Source organism: Psammomys obesus, unplaced genomic scaffold (assembly GCF_907164565.1).
Source record: "Psammomys obesus unplaced genomic scaffold, mPsaObe1.curated_primary_1811, whole genome shotgun sequence".
NCBI lineage: Eukaryota > Metazoa > Chordata > Mammalia > Rodentia > Muridae > Psammomys > Psammomys obesus.
Window position 1 is genome coordinate 20556116 of NW_026596069.1, and position 20323 is coordinate 20576438.

Consider the following 20323-nt stretch of genomic DNA (forward strand, 5'->3'; position numbering starts at 1 on the left):
TTGCTTTCATCCAGGATTGTTAAAAGCCCCTCAGATTTCCCCAATGCACTCCATTATCCCACTTAATGGTAGCAGAAACACTAGGTCACAAAAAGTCCTATCACATAAAGTCCATTAAGAAACTATTTATCTGCCAAGCTAGTCTAAAAGCAAATTTCCAAATTTTTGTTTTTATGATTATGATTTCTTTACATGTTTTCTCTGTACCAAATGAATACATTAAAACATACTCTCAAGTAATTGGCTACAAAGGGCCTATATGCAAAATATAAATAAATTGCATACATGTACACACATACACACAAAAACAAACACAAAATAGGCTTGGGTTCCTTGCTTTACACCAGTAAAATTAATCTCAATAAGATTGCTGTTTGGCTAGCATACTAACATGAGGATATGTATTAAAGAGAAAAAATACAATAAAATTCCCTCTAACCATTCTTTTCACCATATGTAATAATAGTCTAGTTGCTGATCATGATTCACATACTAATTATGCAAATGTTTAATATTTTATATTAAAAATATTTCCAAAAATGGGCAAATAGCACATCACAAACTCTGTGTCAAATAAATTTAATTTATATATCCTTTGGTGATGGTGCATTTGTGTAGAGAACAAATTATAATTAGCAAACACTCAAGAAATGATTATCAGAGGCTGTCCATCTTTAAAAAGCAGCACATTAGAACTGATAGACTAAGATCAGAAAGGAGGAGGACCTTCTCTATCAGTGGACTTGGGGAGGGGCATGCATGCAGAAAGAGGGGGAGGGTGAGACTGGGAGGGGAGGAGGGAGGGGCTTATGGGGGGATACAAAATGAATAAAGTGTAATTAATAAAAGTTAAATAGGGCTGGAGAGATGGCTCTGTGGTTAAGAGCACTGGTCCTCTTTCAGAGGACCTGGGTTCAGTTCCCAGCACCCTCGTGGTGCCTCACAAGCATCCATAACTCCAAATTAAAACAAAAACCAGCAGTTATTTAAAAGTTAAATAAAAAATTTTAAAAAAAAGAAAAAAAAAGCAGCATGTTAAAGTGACATAGAAATAGGTAGTATCTACACAAACATATGAAAATGAGCCAAACGACAGAAAGGTGCCAGACACACAGTTTGAAGTAAAAGAACAATGGCTTTATCATTGTGCAGTCCTCTAACAGCTCAATATTTACAGGACTGTATGTACTAGAGAAAAGAAAAAAGAACAAATTAATAACTACTAATAAAACATTCATAATAAAGAAAATAACTTCTATCTATTAAATGTATGAAGTTTTAATGACTCACATGTAGGCATGCAGGAAGAACAATACATTATACATATATATACATATATAAACTTTTTTAAAAATAGTAGAAATAATTACTTAAACAAGGATCAGATTCTAAGTAATAACACGAAACTAAATGAAACAGGGGAAAAAAACATTCTTTTAAAAAGGCCTAAGTAAACCAGATACAGTAGCGCACACAGAAGCAGGTGGATCTCTGTGAGTTCGAGGCCAGCCTGGCCTACAATCCAAGTCCAGGACAGCTAAGGCTACACAGAAAAAAACAAAAATAGCAACAACAAACTGTCTAAGTAAAATATTTCAAAAAGGCCCAGTATCCCTGGGTACTACATTAAAAGTAGGAGTAATGAGTTTCAATGTTCTACTGTAGAGCAGCTGCAGAAAACAATAATTACTAAATGTTACAAAATTAAAACACAAGAAAAGATCATGAATGTTTTCACCAAAAAGAGGGCAATTGTTTGAGTCTGATTTGAACCTTATGCAATATATGTATGTATTAAGACATAACACAGTATCCATAAATGTGTAACATTATAGATTGGTTCCCAATTTCCTGCAGAACAGCCATATTGATTTTCAAAGCAGCTTTGTGGCACCAGCAATGGAGGAGTGTTCCCCTTGCTACACATCACTGTCAGCATGAGCGGTCACTTGTGTTTTTGATGTTAGATGTTCTGGCAGATGTAAGATAGAAGTGATCTACCTCAAGACCAGCTATACCAATCCTGGGCATATACTTAAAGGATGCCCCATCATACCACAAGGACACGTGCTCATCTATGTTCACAGCAGCTTTACTCATAGTCGCCAGAAAATGGAAACAACCTAGATGTCTATCAACTGAAAAAAGGATAAAGAAACTGTGGTACATTTATACAATGGAATACCACTGAGCTATTAAAAAGAAGGAAATCATGTTTGCAGGCAAATGGATGGAACTAGAAAAGACCATCCTGAGTGAGATAACCCAGACCCAGAAAGACATAGTACATGCTCACTTGTAAGCAGATATTAGATGTTGAGTAAAGGATAATTAAGCCACAGTCCACACACCCAGAAATGCTAAGTAACAAGAAGGGCTCAAGTGTTGAACCCATGGATTTCCCTGGTAAGGAGAAATAGATTCCATGGATGGACTGGTGATGGGTAAAATCAGTTGGGACATTATGATCCTTACAGGTTTATGATCCATAGACTGTAGAGGTTTTTGTTTTTTGTTTGTTTGTTTTGTTTGTGTGTGTGTGTGTGTGTTTGTTTAATAACAAAGAAAGAGTCCATTATTTTGAGATAGTACAAGGTAGATGGTACAGAAAGGGAGGAAAGGAGTTAAATGATATATTATAATTTCAAAATGTAAAAACTATGACTATATTAAAAGTTTATGCAGCTGGAGAGCTGGCTCTGTGGTTAAAAGCACTTAATGCTTTTAAGGACCTAGGTTTTGTTTCTAGCACCTCTGTGGCAGCTTACAGGTGTGTCTGACTCTAGTTCCAGAAATCTGGACAGCTCAGTGAACACTATATGCATGTGTTACACTAATTTAAATACAAGCAAAATACCTATCTACATAAAATAAAAATAAATCTTTAAAAGACAAATAAACACAAAAATAAAAGTAATCACACATAATTATGCAATTAATTATATAATTATGCAATTAATTAACTATGTAATGTGTAATAAAGTAATTAAGATTGAGTGCTTATAAATGAGATTTGTTTGTAGACCTTTGTAAAGAGCATCTTGCTTTTCTGTTAAGAGTTCCTGCATAGCTCCTACTGGGAATTCAAATCAGCTTTACAGATCAGTTCCAGGCCTAAGTATTACAAGTTCAAAGACCATTATTAGAATTTAACTCAATGATTAAGCTCTTCCTAACAAATAAACAGGGAATTAACTACCAAATAATTACTTCTTATCCCAATTTAACCACAACTCCTTCTGGTAGACCCACCAGTAAGTACTCCCACAGGAGAAGGGAGGACCTCTACAGAAGAAAAAAAAAAAAAAAAGGCGGGGGGGGGGCTCGGTAAAAGGTATTCAAGCCTTTTAAAGTTTCCTCAAGCAAAGGAGCCAGAGGTAGCAAAGCAACAGGGGCAGCAGTGCTGTCAAGAAAAGCAAGAAAGTATAGGACAAAGTCAAGACTATCACGTCCAGAAATATTTATGATCCTGCTTTGGTTTTATTTCATTTTAAAGGAAGAAAGTTAAAAGCACTGAGCCAAGTCTTCTGTTTTCTGAAAGTTATCCAATTAATTTGGTTTTGATAAAGTTAACTACTTCTTAATGTCTACTTCCTTAAATTTTTTTCTATTATTAAGCTGTGTATTCCTTTCCTAGTCATGTTCACATAGGAACCCTCGTTTTTCACTTCTCTCTTCTATCATTAGTTCCTCCTGCCTCCAGCCTCTGTTCAGGCTTCAACTTGCCTTGCTATCTTATTTTTCAGTCATCAAAGCCTGTTCTATATGCTAAGTCAACTTTAAATACTTATTTTTACAAATCTACCTAATTTATTTTTAAGTTGTTCAATTACTTCTCAAAACTTCTAAGAACATATTCTTGCCAACTACAATAGCTCTTACTATGGTATCTAATGTTCAATGTATTTGCCTCAATTTAAAACAAAACTACCTTTATTTACCATATGCATGCCTGCATAATATGAACACACTTGGAATGTAGAGGTAGAAATATCAAGGTTTCAGATTCTGCTTTAACAGTTTGTAAGACAACTGTGATAAGATTCTTCCATTTATATTCATCAGTCATCCCATCTAAAAAATGAAAATGAAACCTGACCTATCACTGTATTCTTGAATGAAAGCCATATTAGGAGTTAAAATTATATCAGAAACTAAGCATGAATATTAATGTTAAAGGATGAAATAATAAGTCTATCATGTTAAAATAAAGAACCTTAAAGGTAAGCAATATAAAATTTAAAAATGAGTATTAAAAAAGAGAGAGAGAATCATTGCCATCCTCTCTCTTCTCATAAACCTCCCTAAAATGCATTTTTAGTCTTTTACTCTGACATCACCAATACCTTGTAACACCCTCAAGAGTATGTTTCAAAATTCGTTAATTCAGACTACATTGAGAGCAGTAGGTATTTATATCAAAAATCCTTCAAAGGATTTTAAAAACAGATTCTGGTCATTTCTAGTCTCCAGGTGTTTCATTCTGGATAAGCATAGAATCCAAAAATTCGCAAGTTTATTACGTAACTCTGAAATTGTTGATCTCCGTTACACTGGCAAATGTTAAGGCAGTTTCAAAAGTATTCATCAGTCTTTTCCTGTATTTGTACCTTCTCAATGAGATTAGTTCTGCTAAGAAATTTGTAGCATGAATCACATCAACATCTTTGATCCTTTTCCTGGATTGGCATGACCAATAAACCTAACTGCAGCCCTCATAGTTTTAACCTCTGCTCATGGTGTGCTCATCTCTAGGGTTTTCCATCAGTTCATTAGGTGTTTAAGCACAAAAGTATTTTTTCCTGAATAACATTTACAATGATAAACTATGTCTACAATATAAATTATATTAGTAAACTGCTATGTGTTATCTATACTTGCTGGGAAGCAAGTACAAACTCTGAAAGCAAAACAAAACGCCTACTCTCAGATTTCAAGCATGTTTATTACCGGTGTCCTCAAGACCCCTTGCTTGGGGCAGGCTACCTCCCTCCATCTGTGACAGGAAAAAAGAAAAACAACAATCACTGAGGCATTAAAAAAAAAAATTGTACCCTTGAGAACAGCTGAAAGTTAAACTATTTCTAATGGAGGTTAAACATTGGTTATCCTATGTTATAAAAATCCCTGCGTGGAATGAGAAGCTGGGAGCTGATTCAAGAATAAAACTCTGCTCTGCCAAGGACTCTCAATTGGTTACTCCAGCATGACATTATATAGTGAGCTTCCCTAGTAATTTCTGCTGGGTGTAATAAGCATCTGATTTCATGATGGTATTTAGTTGTTGTTCTTTTAATTGCTATATGTACAATAAACTTGCTCACTCAAAAGTTTGGTGGTTGTAAATAATTTCTACACAGAATTGGATTAACAGCTTTCAAAGACTTCATGGTCTCATCTCCAAGTCACTATGTGTAGTTGGTTCTCTGTGTGGCATGTCAGGCATGTAGTTTCCATCTTTTAGTTGAATTTCAACACCATGCCTAATCTATTGTGAGCCCAGCTAACATTAATGTATTTTCTCTGTCTCCCTGCTAGCTCTAAGATGGAAGAATTCGGTTTGACCAGACATTTTTTTTCTCTTTTTAAAAATTACTACCCAAAAATGATGAAACCTGTATCTGCAGCACATAAACAATACATAGATTTGCACACATGACACACAATACACAAAACAAGATGCATATGTTTAAAGGTAAACACATTTCAAATATATTAGAGAACTTGGTCTCCTTGCAATATGAAAAAACTTACTATCAAATTTAGCAGTAATACAACATAGGAAATAGCATTCATGCCTTGTTCCAGATGAAACCTGAATCTCTGGTGCCCTCTGGTGTTTTAAATACTGTACAACTTCTAATAGTCATCCCAGATGCACCAAGAAGCTAAATATGATAGGATTTTCTAGTGAAAAGGTCACATTTTCAACAAAAATTTAGGTTAACCAGATATCGGGGGGGGGGGGGGGGGAGAGCACCACAGATATCAAGTATTAAATCCAATCGCAGTCAAGGCAGGGCCTAATGTCATATATTACTATTTTTAACTGAAAGTAAATCAAGATAGAATCTGTTTTAAAGTAGCGGTAATACTAAGTCTCAAAAAAAAAATCTATACATTTCTTAAGTACACTATAATCTTAGTGCAAAGTACATCTTAGTGCAAAAATTAAAGACATCTAATTTAAAGGAAAAAAAAAGACACCAAAAATAAAATTAAACACTGTAAAAAATTCAGCCCCCTTTAACAGATGTTGCTAAAAAACAAAATAACCACAAATAGAAAAATGAAGGTAGATCCCTATATCCCACCCTTAAGAAAATGAACTCAAAATGAATCAAACACTTTCATATAAGACTTGAAATTCTGAAACCATTAGAAGAAAATGAAGGGAACACTCAGGAAGTAATATAAACAACGGACCAAGGGGAGTTCATGAAATTAAAAGGTTTCTGCACAGCAAAGGAAAGAGTTAACAGGTAAGGTCACAAGCTTCATAATGGGAGAAAAATCTTTGCTGGATAGATATCTGACAGAACATTAATATCTTGAATATACAAAGAACAGAAAAAGACTTTTTTAAAAAAAGAAATCAAACAACTCAATAAATTGGCTTATGAAACAAAAAGACATCTCTCAAAAGATGAAAATAAATTAAATTAAAACTACATTGAGATTCTATCACTCCCCAATCAAAATAAGAGCCAGGAAACAAAACTAAACTAAACAAAAATAAATAAATAAATAAAAATAAAAATAAAAATGAATTAAAGCCGCTGGCCAAGACTTTACCAAGGAACCTTATTTATATACTGCTGGGGAGAATGCTAGTTCAGACACTACAGGAGTCAACATGGAAGTTCTAAAATGGGCAAAAATATAGCTACAATATGACTCAGCTATGCCACACCTGATTATTTACACAAAGGACTCCAAGTCAACCTTATAGAGATATCTGTAGATCAAGGCTTATTGTAGCACTAGGCACAACAGCTATATTATGGAACCAAGCCAGATGTCCAACAGCTGAAGAATAGTTATTTAAAAATGCAATTGTTTGTTTCAGACATTAGAAATGAAGTTTTATTATTTTTAGGAAGATGAATGCACCTGGAGAAAATAATTTTAAGTAAATTAAGCCAGTCTCAGACAGACAAATATAAATAATACCTGTCTCATTTATGACTCCTAGATTGTATATAACTACATAAAGTCATTTATAATACATGACAAGAAATTTGTGGTAATTTAAGGGTACAAAAAGAATTACTAGAAGGAAAGAAAATGAAGGCATAAGGGGAATATGCTCTATGTATAGTATATAATTATAAATGTACTTTTATATAGTACAATATCATATATAATGACTATATGCATTAAAATATTTATTTGGTTAATAAAATAAAAATGGGAACTTGGAAGATTGCTAAATGTGTGGAGATGCTTGCCATCTTAAGTATGAAGACTCAAGTTCAAGTCTTAAGAACCCACATAAAACCAAATATGTAGCATAAGTGTCTGTAATCTTGGGGTTTATAACGGAATGACAGATGGAGACGAGAATCTCAGAAGCTCTCAAGCCAGTAGTTGGACAGTATAAAGAAACCCTATGTCCTTTGACCTTCATACTCACACTCTGATACATATAACCACATTCATACATATGAATGTGCATTCATGTGTATACATCCACACTCACACTGTAATATAACCAATAATAAATACATAATTTTTTAAAGTTTTAAATAGTAATTTGAATCAAAAACTCATTTAAAAGATTAAAAATAAAATGTATCTAAAAATAGGTAATGTTATAAACACTCCTAATTTTCAATCACATACACATTCACTTACACATGTAAGAATCGTATAAATGCTCATAGAGTATAAGGCAAGAGGTAAATACATAAGAGAGGTAAACAAACAAGTAGGTAAGTTAGCTAAATACCTGCAAGGCAACACAGATGTTTAAAGAAATTACCTTACACTGGTTAGCTCAGTGACACCTTTCTAAACAACTGTGTTTCTAAACAAGCCCGTGTATGAAGACTTCAGGCAGCTCTCCATGTACTCCATGACTACAACTAGACTGTGGAAACATAGTTTCAAACCGAGAGACCGGGTCTCCAATACCAACACTCTGGATTATTTTCCCCATAGGAAATAACTTCCCAATTTATTTATGTAGCTGTGAGCAAGCTTCCTTTTATCTACCAAAACCAAAAAACAAACAAAAAACCCAATAAATATAACCATGGATCTAAGCGGGAACTCCTCCATATACCAAAGAGTCAATGTTGCCTCAAATTAACCTAATCACATGACCTTTAATATGTTCATGGAACTTTGAAGTTGATCCTAAAATTAGGTTCAAGAGAAAAATAACAATGCCACAGTACTTAAAAAAAAAAAAAAAAAAAAAAACCACAGTAAGGCAATTGATTTTAAAAAATACCACAGTGAGAAGATCAGTTATAACAATAACAAGATGGCTAATCACTTGCTGCCCTACAATGTAAGCATGGCCACCTGAGTTCAATGCCAAAACCTATGTAAAGGTGGAAAGAGAGCACCAAGTCCATAAAGTTGTCTTTTGACCTCATGCTGTCCCACACATGCCAACCCACATACACACTAATAATATTATTAAGAACTAAAAACATCCAAATATTACCATAAAAATAAAATTAAAGCAGTTATTACTTTAAAATGTGACCTCGTGCAAAAGAAATTTACTTTATGATAATCATAGCATTTCAAATTAGAACGATAAAGCACTCTCTAGTAGCTAGTGTTGAAAACAACAATCCATTAGGAAAAGTTAATGTCGAGAACTAAAGATGTAAATTTTATCTATGTGAGATAAGTCTGTATGCCCAACAAAACCCAAAAACACATAACTGAAAGCTTATAAAAGGATGTTTTCGAATTCAAAAGTCATAACATCATCTTAAAATTCTCTATACCAAAGACACTAGGAACAAAGTTTAGGCTAAAAAAAGATTTGGGGAAAAGGATTTACAGCATAAACAATAAAGCATTACAGACTGCATACATGAACTGCGGAGAGATAAACAATAAAAGAACACTGAGCAAAAGTCTAGTAAAAACTGGCAACCCGCCATTCCTCTACTTCTGCATGCAGGTGGACGAAATTGACTGAAGAACAATTAATTACACAACACTAGCATTAGACCAGCTCAGTGTAAACCATCATTGCAGTCACAGCATCTGTCCACAAGAAGGAAGAAGTGCCTTATAGGCAATTTCCTGTAGCTAACACAAGTTTGAAGAAGTATCTTGAGCTGTACCGGTAAGAACTGGGATAAAGTGGTCCCCAGGCAAAGGTCATTTCTGGTTCCTACCACAATGATAAATCTTCCTTGGAATTAAGAAAAATAAATTTAGATCCAAGTCAATTTTGACATTTCTATACACTAAAGTTAAAATTTAAACTACAGTTCTTAGTTCTAAATGTCCCATTTTATTCTTTGTCTAATCATTATATTCATTCTAATAGATAATTATTGCCTAAATACATACTCAGATTTAAATATTAATATCCAATAGTTGATCATGCAATGTTTGAAGTCACTGAAATTCCAACCATACTATTTCCCTGTAATGTGACTCAGGGTGACTTTGCTATACATACTCATCTCTAAATGTGAACATAAACATGGATACCATGAAACAATGGAATAACATCTTTAAAGTATTGAAAGCCCCATAAATGTCATCCACAATTAAAATCTCACTCTTGACACCAGTCTACATAACCTAAAATGATCTTCAAATATCAGAAATGGTAAGAAATGCCAGTGGTAAAAATATTAAGAATCTTGGATTTCTTTATATTAGTAAGAGAAAAGATAATTATAAACAATGTTACTTAGAATAACAAAAAGTTACCAAGAAATATATATTAGATATATATAAGAAAACCATATACAAGCTACATAAATAAATTATAACACTTTATTAAAAGTATTAAAAAAAGACAAGAGACATAAATGTTGTTCTCAGACAGCAGCTCATAATTTCAGAAAGATCCCCCGGAGGACATAGGACCTGTGGACTCAAGGTCAGGACAACTGAAGCCCTACAGATGTCTGGGAGAAATTCAACAAGCTGATTTTTAAATTTATAAGGAATGGCAAAAACAAACCAAAACAACAACAACAACAAAACCTAAGTACAGCCAAAAGAAGGAAGAGGAGAAAGGAGGACTGGAAATAGAGTAACAAAAGAACAGAAAGCAGAGGCAACAGGAATGCTATCATGTACCTGAAATCTCAGAGGTAAAAAGAACAAGGCAAGAGAACTGCAAATTGCTTTTTGTATTTCTGTGTCATTTATAGAGTGCCTAAAACTCACTATGTATAGCACTTTTATTCTCCAGCCTACGCTATGGGGTACAAGGATAGAAGGAAAAACAATAATGAGTTATTTGCTAACTGTAAATCTAAGCCCTTAAAAGTCCCCTGTAGGGGGCTGGAGAGATGGCTCAGAGGTTAAGAGAACTGGTTGCTCTTCCAGAGGTCCTGAGTTCAATTCCTAGCAACCACATGATGGCTCACCACCATCTACAATGATATTTGGTACCCTCTTCTGGCCTGCACACATATATTCAGGCAGAATACTATATACATAATAAATAAATAAATAAATAAATCTTAAAAAAAGACAAACTTCTGTATTTAAAAAAAAGTCCCCTGTACATATACATGCTGTGTATCACTAATTCTCCCATAATGCTATGATTAAGAACCCTAGTCTACAGCAGAAGAAAACAAAACAAACCCTATGGACACGACTATTTAAATAGAAGTAAAATTCGGACAAGGCGACAGTAAACACTGTACTCATGTTCTATTTGAAGAATCTCTTAAACAATGTCTAAATAGGACTTCAAAAAGTCAGCAAATTACATCCTGAGACTTATAGTGAAACTCTGGGCAGAGTACAGGGAAGGGGGAGACAGAAAGACCTGGAAGGGACAGGAGCTCCACAAGGAGAGCAACAGATCCAAAATATCTGGGCACAGGGGTCTTTTGTGAGACTGATACTCCAACCAAGGACCATTCATGAAAATAACCTAGAATCCCTGCACAGATGTAGCCCATGGCAGCTCAGTGTCCAGGTGGGTTCCTTAGTAATGGGAACAGGGACTGTCTCTGACATCAACTCAGTGACTGGCTCTCTGATCACCTCCCTCTGATGTGGGGGGTAGCCTTACCAAGCCACAGAGGAAGACAATGCAGCCAGTCCTGATGAGACATGATAGGCTAGGGTCAGTGGGAAGGGGAGAAGGACCTCCCCTATCAGTGGACTGGAGAAGGGGCATGGGAGGAGAAGAGGGAGAATGAGAGGGGATGAGGGAGGGGGCTACAGCTGGGATACAAAGTGAATAAATTTTAATAAATTTTTTTGAAAGTCCACAAATTCAAATACATTAGAATTAAATTTTTCAGTTCAAACTATACCATAGAGAACATGGGTCTTAAAACACTGACTCTGTATTTGAATAAGAACTATGAAAAGTTATCATAAGGTTTATATACAATATAGATAGGTTTAAACACAACCTACTGTTTGTAGATCAATATCATATATCAGGATATGTATGTATACATATATACATTCATATACACACCCATCTATACATATGAACCACAATAACTTTTTTCAAAGTTTATGTGGAGGCATTAGAAAGCTGCCAAGGGAACCAGATATGAGGAATCGTAGTCCCAAGTCTATAGCCTCACTAAGGCAGATCCATTTTCTCCATACAGTTTTTTACTTGAATAAGTACAGTCTTGATATAGAACAAGATACTAAACAGACACAAAACCAGCAGCTCCTAAGGGGCAGAAAAGCCAACAGAGCATCAGGCCATCCTGTGAAGACAAGAGACATAAAGTTGGAACTCAGAGTGTATAAGACTTAAAGTAGGGGGGATGAACCATATAAAGCAGTGAGGTATTTACCGAAAAAAATTAAAGAAGCCAAGCCCCTGCAATAAACAAACAAATAAACAAACAAACAAATGTCCTATGAGAAGCACAGTGAATTTTAAGCACTTCACAAGTACCAGGGCAATAATACTTGGGCTTCACAGTCCAGGAAGGAAAGAGAAGCAGTATAGTCAACATATTTTGGTGCCTCATGTGAGGAACCTTTAATGCCTTAGTTAAACATGTTTGAGCATTTGAGCATATTGGAAAAAGCCCCTTGTTTGGATATCTCAGTCACCAAAAGCAACAGGAGCCTGGGTGTCTCCCAGAAGCTCTCGACTCCTCTGCCTGAAATCTCCATTGAAATCTTGAGGGGCTATATGATACAAGACACCAAAAGTTACAGTCTTGGAAAGTTAACAACTAACTATGAAGGACCTGAATCACACAGTCTGGATTGAGATGATTTCTACTGGTTCGCTTCAGGCCTCTCTGGATTAAGTCTTTTCCAAAGGGAAACCACAAAAACCATACTGTGGTGGTTTGAATGAGAATAGCCCCTAAAGACTCCTATGTTTGAATACTTGGTCCCCACTTAAGACTCCCAGGGAGTGGTTAGGTGGTGTGTCTTTGTCAGAGAAGGTGTATCATTAGGGGTGGGCTTTGAAGTTTCCAAGGTCCATGTTAGGTCCAATCTCAAGCTCTCCTTCTGCCTCCTCTTTTGGACCAAATATTGGCTCTCCACTACTTCTCCAGAACCAAGCCAGGCAGCCGGCCAGCCTGCCTGCCTGCCAAGCTCTCCACCGTAATGGTCATGGACTCAGTCTCTGAAACTATAAGAAAGGCCCCAATTAAATGTTTTCTTTTATAAGCTGCTTGATTTTGGTATCTCTTCATAGCAATAGAACAATAAATAAGAAAACTTCAAAGTAACTTAGGTATTTGAAAAATAAGGCACCAGCTTTAGAGTAGCTTTGATTTATTATTAATTATTCCTACTGAAAAAAAGATAGATAACTATGCTATAGAACAATACTTTGTTGAAAAAAAGAAATGGGGTTACCATTTTTAACAGTTTTACAAAATGTTTGATTAGTAACAATTATAAAACACTTTCAAAAGAAAAGCCATTTGAAAACAAAACAAAAGCAAGCCAAAATTGGAGGGTTATCAACTCCTGAGTGACAGAACCATAAGGTACATTCCTGCCTTATGGTTTGAGCACTCCCCTTATGTATGTAGTCATATTCCTAGTGGCTTGAGGAACACTAAGAACAAATATTCTTAGGATCATATTGTTCAAGCACATAATATAAAAGAGTAATAAAATGATGAGCGAGCCTACACTCAGAAGTATTTTATTATTCATTCTGTGTAAGTTATAGTAAAAGCTACAAAAGTCTTTATAAATGTTAGTACCACTGATCACCTTTAACAAACTAACATTTAGAAAAACTTCTACCTAAACCAGACGCTCAGAGGATACTCATCAAGAGTCAATATAATGTCTCCTAGTAAATTTAAATGTTTAAATTTAAATTTAAGTTTAAATTTAAACTAAAAATGTTTAGATCATGTTTTCTGACCAAAAGATATTTTGGAAGAAAAATACAAATCATAGAAATCTCAGATAATTGCACCACTAAAAAGGAAACAAAGTACTGACATAAACAAAAACAAAGTAAAAATTTTAATTTTTAAATGTTAGATCAAGAAAAACCCAAGTTTAATGAACTAAACTTTTAACTTTAGAGACTAGAAAAGATAGAGCACCTTGCTCCCAAATCTAACTTTCAGGGTTGAGAACCAGATCAGGGATGGTCTGGGGCCTAGGGTAGGACTGGCTGTCAAAGCTTTTGGGATGCTGAAATATTCTTTTTATCTTGAATATAGTACCGGGTATATCAGTTCAGACTTTTGTCAAAACTCACTGAACTGAAACATTGAATATATAAATACATCATTGTCTTCTAATATTTCCTTCAAAACCAATACAGAACAATAGCTACAGCTTCAGTGTAGCCTAAAGACAAAGAATATCAAACTACAAATTACTTCTAAATAAAAAATAAATCTCAGGGTATAGCCACTCATTCTATGATGCCTAATATATGCCTCAAACCTCATGGTAACCAGAAACAGAGTGCAAAGGCCCCAGGAAAGAGAAAACAGAGGTAGCAATGGGCATGAGGACAAAATACACTAACAGAAAAAGGCCTGGAGTCAGAGGATAATTGGAAAGTGATTCTTGGCAAGAGAAAAGTAAAAGAAAGAAAGTGCCTTGTTTTCAAGATGAAAGTCTTAAAAATGGAAAACTCAAGAGTGCCAAGACAACAACAATAAAAGACCCTGTATCAAAAAGCATCTACTCTCCCAAAGGGTAAACATCTAAAGCCTTCCAAATTGGACAAGTGGTCTTAGAATCAAATCCTATGTATATGATGTTATTTTCTTATACACAGACATCTACAATAAGTTTAATCTATAATAGCTACAGTAAGGTTAATTAATAATAATTATAACAATATATTTATAAGAGTTTAATGTCTTTTTTCTCAGTCCTCTAAATAACCTACTCAACATTTTTATGATGGTAAGAATAGAAGATATAATGAGTACGTAAGAAGATGAAGCAAAGTGAGCATCATGGGCACTGTGACATGGCCTAGCCTTAAACTTACCTGAACCCAATGGCTACCGATTGACCAACTGATATGGGGCACCCTATCAATTCTGCACACACTGGACAAAGGGATGATGAACATGATGGCACTAGACTTACTTCATCATACCATTCAGAGTGACACATTAAGAAAAAGGTATATGTTTCTAGAATTTTACATTTAATATTTTCAGAACACTCCTGTTATTACCAGGAACTACAGAAGCAAAATTAGAAGTAAAAGAAGACAAAAGTAATAATATTCTATTTATATAAAGTTCAAGAATAGACAAAAATGATTTGCTATCTGCAGTGACAGGCTAAGAACAGGGACTGGCAGTAGCAGGAGACAGAGGTAAACAATCTAAAGGGTACATGACCAAGTAGGTTTTTCAATAAAAAGCATGAAAAAAGCACATATGATTTGTCTGGTATTTATGAATTATATTCAGTAAAATGCTAGAAATGTTTATTTTTTATGAGGTATATGGTTGTTTTGTCCGTATTTGCGTCTGTTAACTTCATGCATGTGTAGTACCCATGGAGGCCAGAAGAGAGCACTGCATCCCCTGGACCTGGAGTTACAGGTTATGACCTGCCACATGGGTGGGTGCTAAGAATCCAGTCAGGGTTGTCTCTTTTTTAATGTGTTACAGGCATTCATATCTGATTGTTTAGAAAGATTCTTTACCATCCTTCTCCCTAAAACTTCACTTCCACACATCAGTCCAAATTTTAACTGGTTTTCTTTACCTGAAACATGTTGTTCCATTCTCTTTTATTCTATTGTTCTGAAGAGAAGATGTTTGAGGTTGGAGAGACAGAATTTTATTTCCAGGTAGAGTAATTTGCTTTATGATGGATGCTGTAAAAACAAAAGAAAGAAAAAAGTAGAACAGAGAGAGAGAGAGAGAAAGAGAGAGAGAATCACATCATATTAGGAAAATTCAGGACAATTTTCAGTAAATATGAAATAATCAAACACTGTCTTAAGCTGCCCAGAATTACATTTAAACTTATATAGGGTAGTGAATGTAACCCATGCATAAAAAATCATCTTATAAAGATCTCTAGATTAAGTTTTTATGTAGTCTGAAATTGTCTTTAGGGTTAGCATCATCATAAAAATCATGCTCAAAAGGTGACTAAAAATGTAATATTTTATATTGGCATATCTTAAACACATATTTACTGCTAGAATGTTTTATATAATAATACAATAAGCAATTGTTTATTTCAAAAACAATATAAACCCCTAAAATGTATGTAGTATTTATGTAAATATGACAGTTATCTTTCAATCATCTCTTAAACTTATCTTTGAACAATAAGTGCAAGCCCTGCATGTTCAAGGTTCACTGTGATGACGCTGGAAGGCCAGCATGGAGGAAACTTACTAGCAGGCATTACAGAGCTTACTGTCGTCTTCTGCCCACATTTCTGAGTGGTCAATGGTGAAGAATGGGAAATGGTGGTCACTTGATTGGCAATGCCTCCAGAAGACTGCTGGACTACCTGAAACAATGAGAGCTAAATACAGTCACTCAGGAAAACATGCTTCAGCAATAAACAAGAGCTTCCATTTTTCATAGTTTGTTTTTATCTAGCTTTATATACCTCTATCTAGCATAGTGAAAATGCCTACTTAAATATATATATATATATATATATATATATATATATATATATATATATATATATATATATATATTTTATTTTATTGAGACAAGATCTCTAGAATTGTTCTTGAGTCATGGGAAGCCTCCTGCCTCAGCTTCCCAAATACTAGGATTTGGGTATATACCACCACACTCAGTTTAGTTTATAGGTAGCAAAATTATCTTGTTCAAAATTAAAAAGCATTATCACATACTTAAACATTTTCTACAGCAGAATTCAAATTTATGAAAATAACCATCTACATCTTACTTTTTTGTTTTGTTTTTGAGACAGGGTTTCTCCATGAAGGCTTGGCTGTCCTAGACTTTGTAGACCAGGCTGACCTCAAACTCAGAGAGATCCACCTGCCTCTATCTCCCTGAATGCGTGTGCCACCATGCCTGGCTTTAAATTTATTTCTTCATTTGCCATGGAAACTTTCAAACACAGAACAAAATGAAACCATTTATATCACCACCCAGATTAAACAATGATTAATTCTGGCCTAATCATGTTTCACCCTTGTCTTTTACCCACTTCCCAATTATTTGAGAACAAATCTAAGACATATCTTATTCATAATATTTCAAAATATAGCTACTAAAGATTTTTTTTGTGCATTATTTTTAAAAAGTGTCATTTTACATCCATCAGAAAATGCTGTTCTCCCAAATAGTAGTTACAGAAATACTGTAATGGTTGGAGATAAAGAAAAGGAAATTAAAGTGCTAACAAGATTATTACTGTTAGCTTCAAAGAAAAGACAGAAAGCAGTGTTATATTTTCTCTTCAAAGAACAGTCATCATGTATTTGGGCCAGCTACTGATAAGCAGATAATTACAAGTTCTTACATTTCTCTGTGTTTGTTATAAAGAGTGATGGTCTGCCCAAGAGACATGCTTCTGAGTAAAAATTTACAAAAACAATTTATTCTACCTGAAATTAAAATGTGTAAATCAAGTGTGTGCAACAACAACAACAAAAAATACAGCAAGCAAGGCATGGTAGCATATATGTTTAATCTCAGCATTAGGGAGGCAGGAATAACTCTGGGAGTTCCTACTGGACATACCAAATTCCAGGCCAGGCAGGGCTACATAGTAAGACCTGTCTCAAAAAAGTAACAAGGAACACAAAGCATTCTAGTATCTCCTTAGAAAATAAACATAGAATGAAATAATTCAATCGCTATTACTCTTCAGTAATAGAGATTTCCTAGCAATGGAATATAAGTAGGAATAATTCAATTGCCAAAGTTGTATGTATGCTTATGTTTTGTTTTTGATAGCCCACCTATATGGCTTAGGTGGGCTTTAAACACATGGTTCTTCTGTCTCACCCTCCTGAATAACTAGGATTACAAACCTGAACCACAAAGTCAGGCTAGAAAAGAACTTAAAAAAACAAAAAACAAAAAAACATTTATTTATTTGTTTGTTTGTTTGTTTATTTATTATGTATTCAGTGTTCTTCCTGCATGTGTGTCTGCATGCCAGAAGAGGGCACCAAATCTCATTATGGACGGTTGTGAGCCACCATTTGGTTGCTGGGAATTGAACTCAGGACCTTCGGAAGAGCTGCCAGTGTACTTAATCTATCACGGATATTATGAGGTATTAAGGCTCAGGTTTAAAATTTATTTAGTAATATATCTTTATTCATTCAGACTGATAATCAAGAAAAAATCTTCATAATTCTGGTTTTTCTCCCTATGGTTCTGTTTTTCCATCTCCACAAAATATTCAGTCTACTCTCCATAATTATCTGCCTTTCTTGGGGGAAGAAAAAGAGGCCAGGAATTTTTAATTAACTTTCTCATTCTTGAATTATGTTTGCAAATTCTGTAGATTTTGTAATTTTAGTTTTAATTTCATCTGGTAAAATTAAATATAGAAATTTTAAATTTAAAAATGAACTGACTGAATTCCATTTTTTGTTCTGAATTAAATTAGTTTTGCTAATTAAAATTGAAATTTAACTTTTGTTCAAATGAACAAAAGTTTTTATACAAATACCTAAAAGAAAACTTTGAAGCATCAAATTGAGGGACTAGGAGTTAGAGGGACTAGAAATAGGCGGATAGGAAGACAGGCCATACTAGGTAATAAAAGATGGTAATCCTTTCCCAACCTGAGGCAGACAAAAGCCTAGCAGCTTGAAATTAAGGCCTGTGGGCTTCTTTTCTCCCCAGAAGACCCCAGGCAGAGGCTCTAGCAGAACAAGGTCAAAGCCAAAGCAAAACAAGTTACACAACAGTTGTGAGGCAATCAGCTATTCGGTTCCTCTTCCCTTGAGCAACTCTACATCACAAAGGAAGACCCTTCAGAAATTTGAAGCCTCAGTCCTAGAGAAAAGACTAGATTCCTCCTCTGCATTGCACAGGGTCTTCTCTGTGTGTCTGTGTCCTCACCCTCAATAAACGCCTTTCTTCACCTGCTGATTCTATCTGTTCCTGTTTGTAGTGAGTTTTCTTTGCTACTACCTGCTTCACTGGAGAGTTTTCCTGCCTTTCAATTCTTTAACTGCCAGAGAAGATGAACTGGATCAAAACCCATAGACAGTAACAAAAATCACCTAATTATTTATATACAAAAACTTATGGATAAAATAAGTTTAGTATTTACTTTGAGTATATAATTATTACAGGAAAAAATGATGAAGAGGCAGTAAGATTAGCCACTTATGACAACTGAGTTCTTACAAAAATTCCCAGCACTACCAAGTAGATTCACATTTCAAGTATTTAGTACAAAATAAAAAGCTTACACCTAAAAGAAACTGAACAACTTTAGTTCATAGAACTATACAAGCATAGACTTAAATATAAGTCAAAAACATGAAGAAAGGAACATGCAGTAATAAATTTACTTTTTAAAGTGGTTGTGGGTAAAATGTATAATTTCATAAAATAATACAAATTGAAACCATGTAATAATGGTAGTTTGGAAGAATTCTTGAAGTGCAGTTAGATATCTTATTCAAAAGCGATAAAAATTCTCCAGCATTATTCCAACTAAAAATAAGTATTAAGACAATCTAAACTCAGCTGGGCGTGGTAGGATTAAAAGCACATGCCTTTAATCCCAGCACTCTGGGAGGCAGCAACACACACATGGCTGAGAGTTTGAGTCCAGCCTGATCTACAAAGTGAGTCCAGGAGAGCCAAGACTACACACAGAGAAACCCTTTCTAGAAAGGAAGGATGGAAGGAAGAAAGGAAGGGAGGGAGGGGAGAGAGAAAGAGAGAGAGAGAAAAAAAGAATGAAAAGAAAAATTTTAAGCTCATGATCAATTATTAAAAGAACTGTCATAGTATGAATACAGATTTAGTCATCGTTTGGCTGATTGCAGAGTAAAGAGTATAAGACTTGGCTATTTTTGGCAAAGAGAAGCTGAAGGAGATATAGCTTTTGGTTTGCAGTATTACTGGATGTCTTACCAATGGCCACATATGTGTTTTGGGAGAACAAAATGAAATGACAGCTCATGATGCAAAAGGTGCTACTGATGCTAAATTTTTTGTTTGTTTGTTTGTTTAAGTGGTACTGAGGTGCAGATCATCTCAGAAAGGGCCTATTGGATTTTTTTGTTTTGTTTTTTAATTTTTTGTCATTAATCACACTTTATTCACTTTGTATCCCCCCCATAAAGCCCTCCCTCCTCCCTCCTAATCTCACCTTCCCTCCCCCTTCTTCATGCTTGCCCCTCCCCCAAAGTCAACTGATAGGGGAGGTCACCCTCTCCTTCCTTCTGATCTTAGTCTATCAGTTCTCATCAGGAGTGGCTGCATTGTCATCTTCTGTGGCCTGGTAAGGCTGCTCCCCCTTCAGGGGGAGGTGATCAAAGAGCAGGCCAATCAGTTTATGTCAGAGACAGTCCCTCTTCCCATTACTATGTAACCCACTTGGACACTGAACTGCCATGGGCTACATCTGTGCAGGGGTTCTAGGTTATCTCCACGAATAGTCCTTGGTTGGAGTATGAGTCTCTGGGAAGACCCCTGTGTTCAAATTTTCTGGTTCTGTTGTTCTCCTTGTGGAG

General features: G+C 35.0%; 1 protein-coding gene across 1 annotated transcript in view; it reads right to left on the reverse strand.

The window, feature by feature from the left end:
• Window positions 1-20323, reverse strand: part of Taf4b (TATA-box binding protein associated factor 4b) — a 114678-nt gene that overhangs the window by 47736 nt on the left and 46619 nt on the right. The window contains exons 8-9 of the mRNA XM_055625288.1: window positions 16020-16137; window positions 15376-15487 (exon numbers count right to left, since the gene is read on the reverse strand). Of these exons, the coding sequence (XP_055481263.1) occupies window positions 15376-15487; window positions 16020-16137 (230 nt within the window). The remainder of the gene's footprint in view (window positions 1-15375; window positions 15488-16019; window positions 16138-20323) is intronic.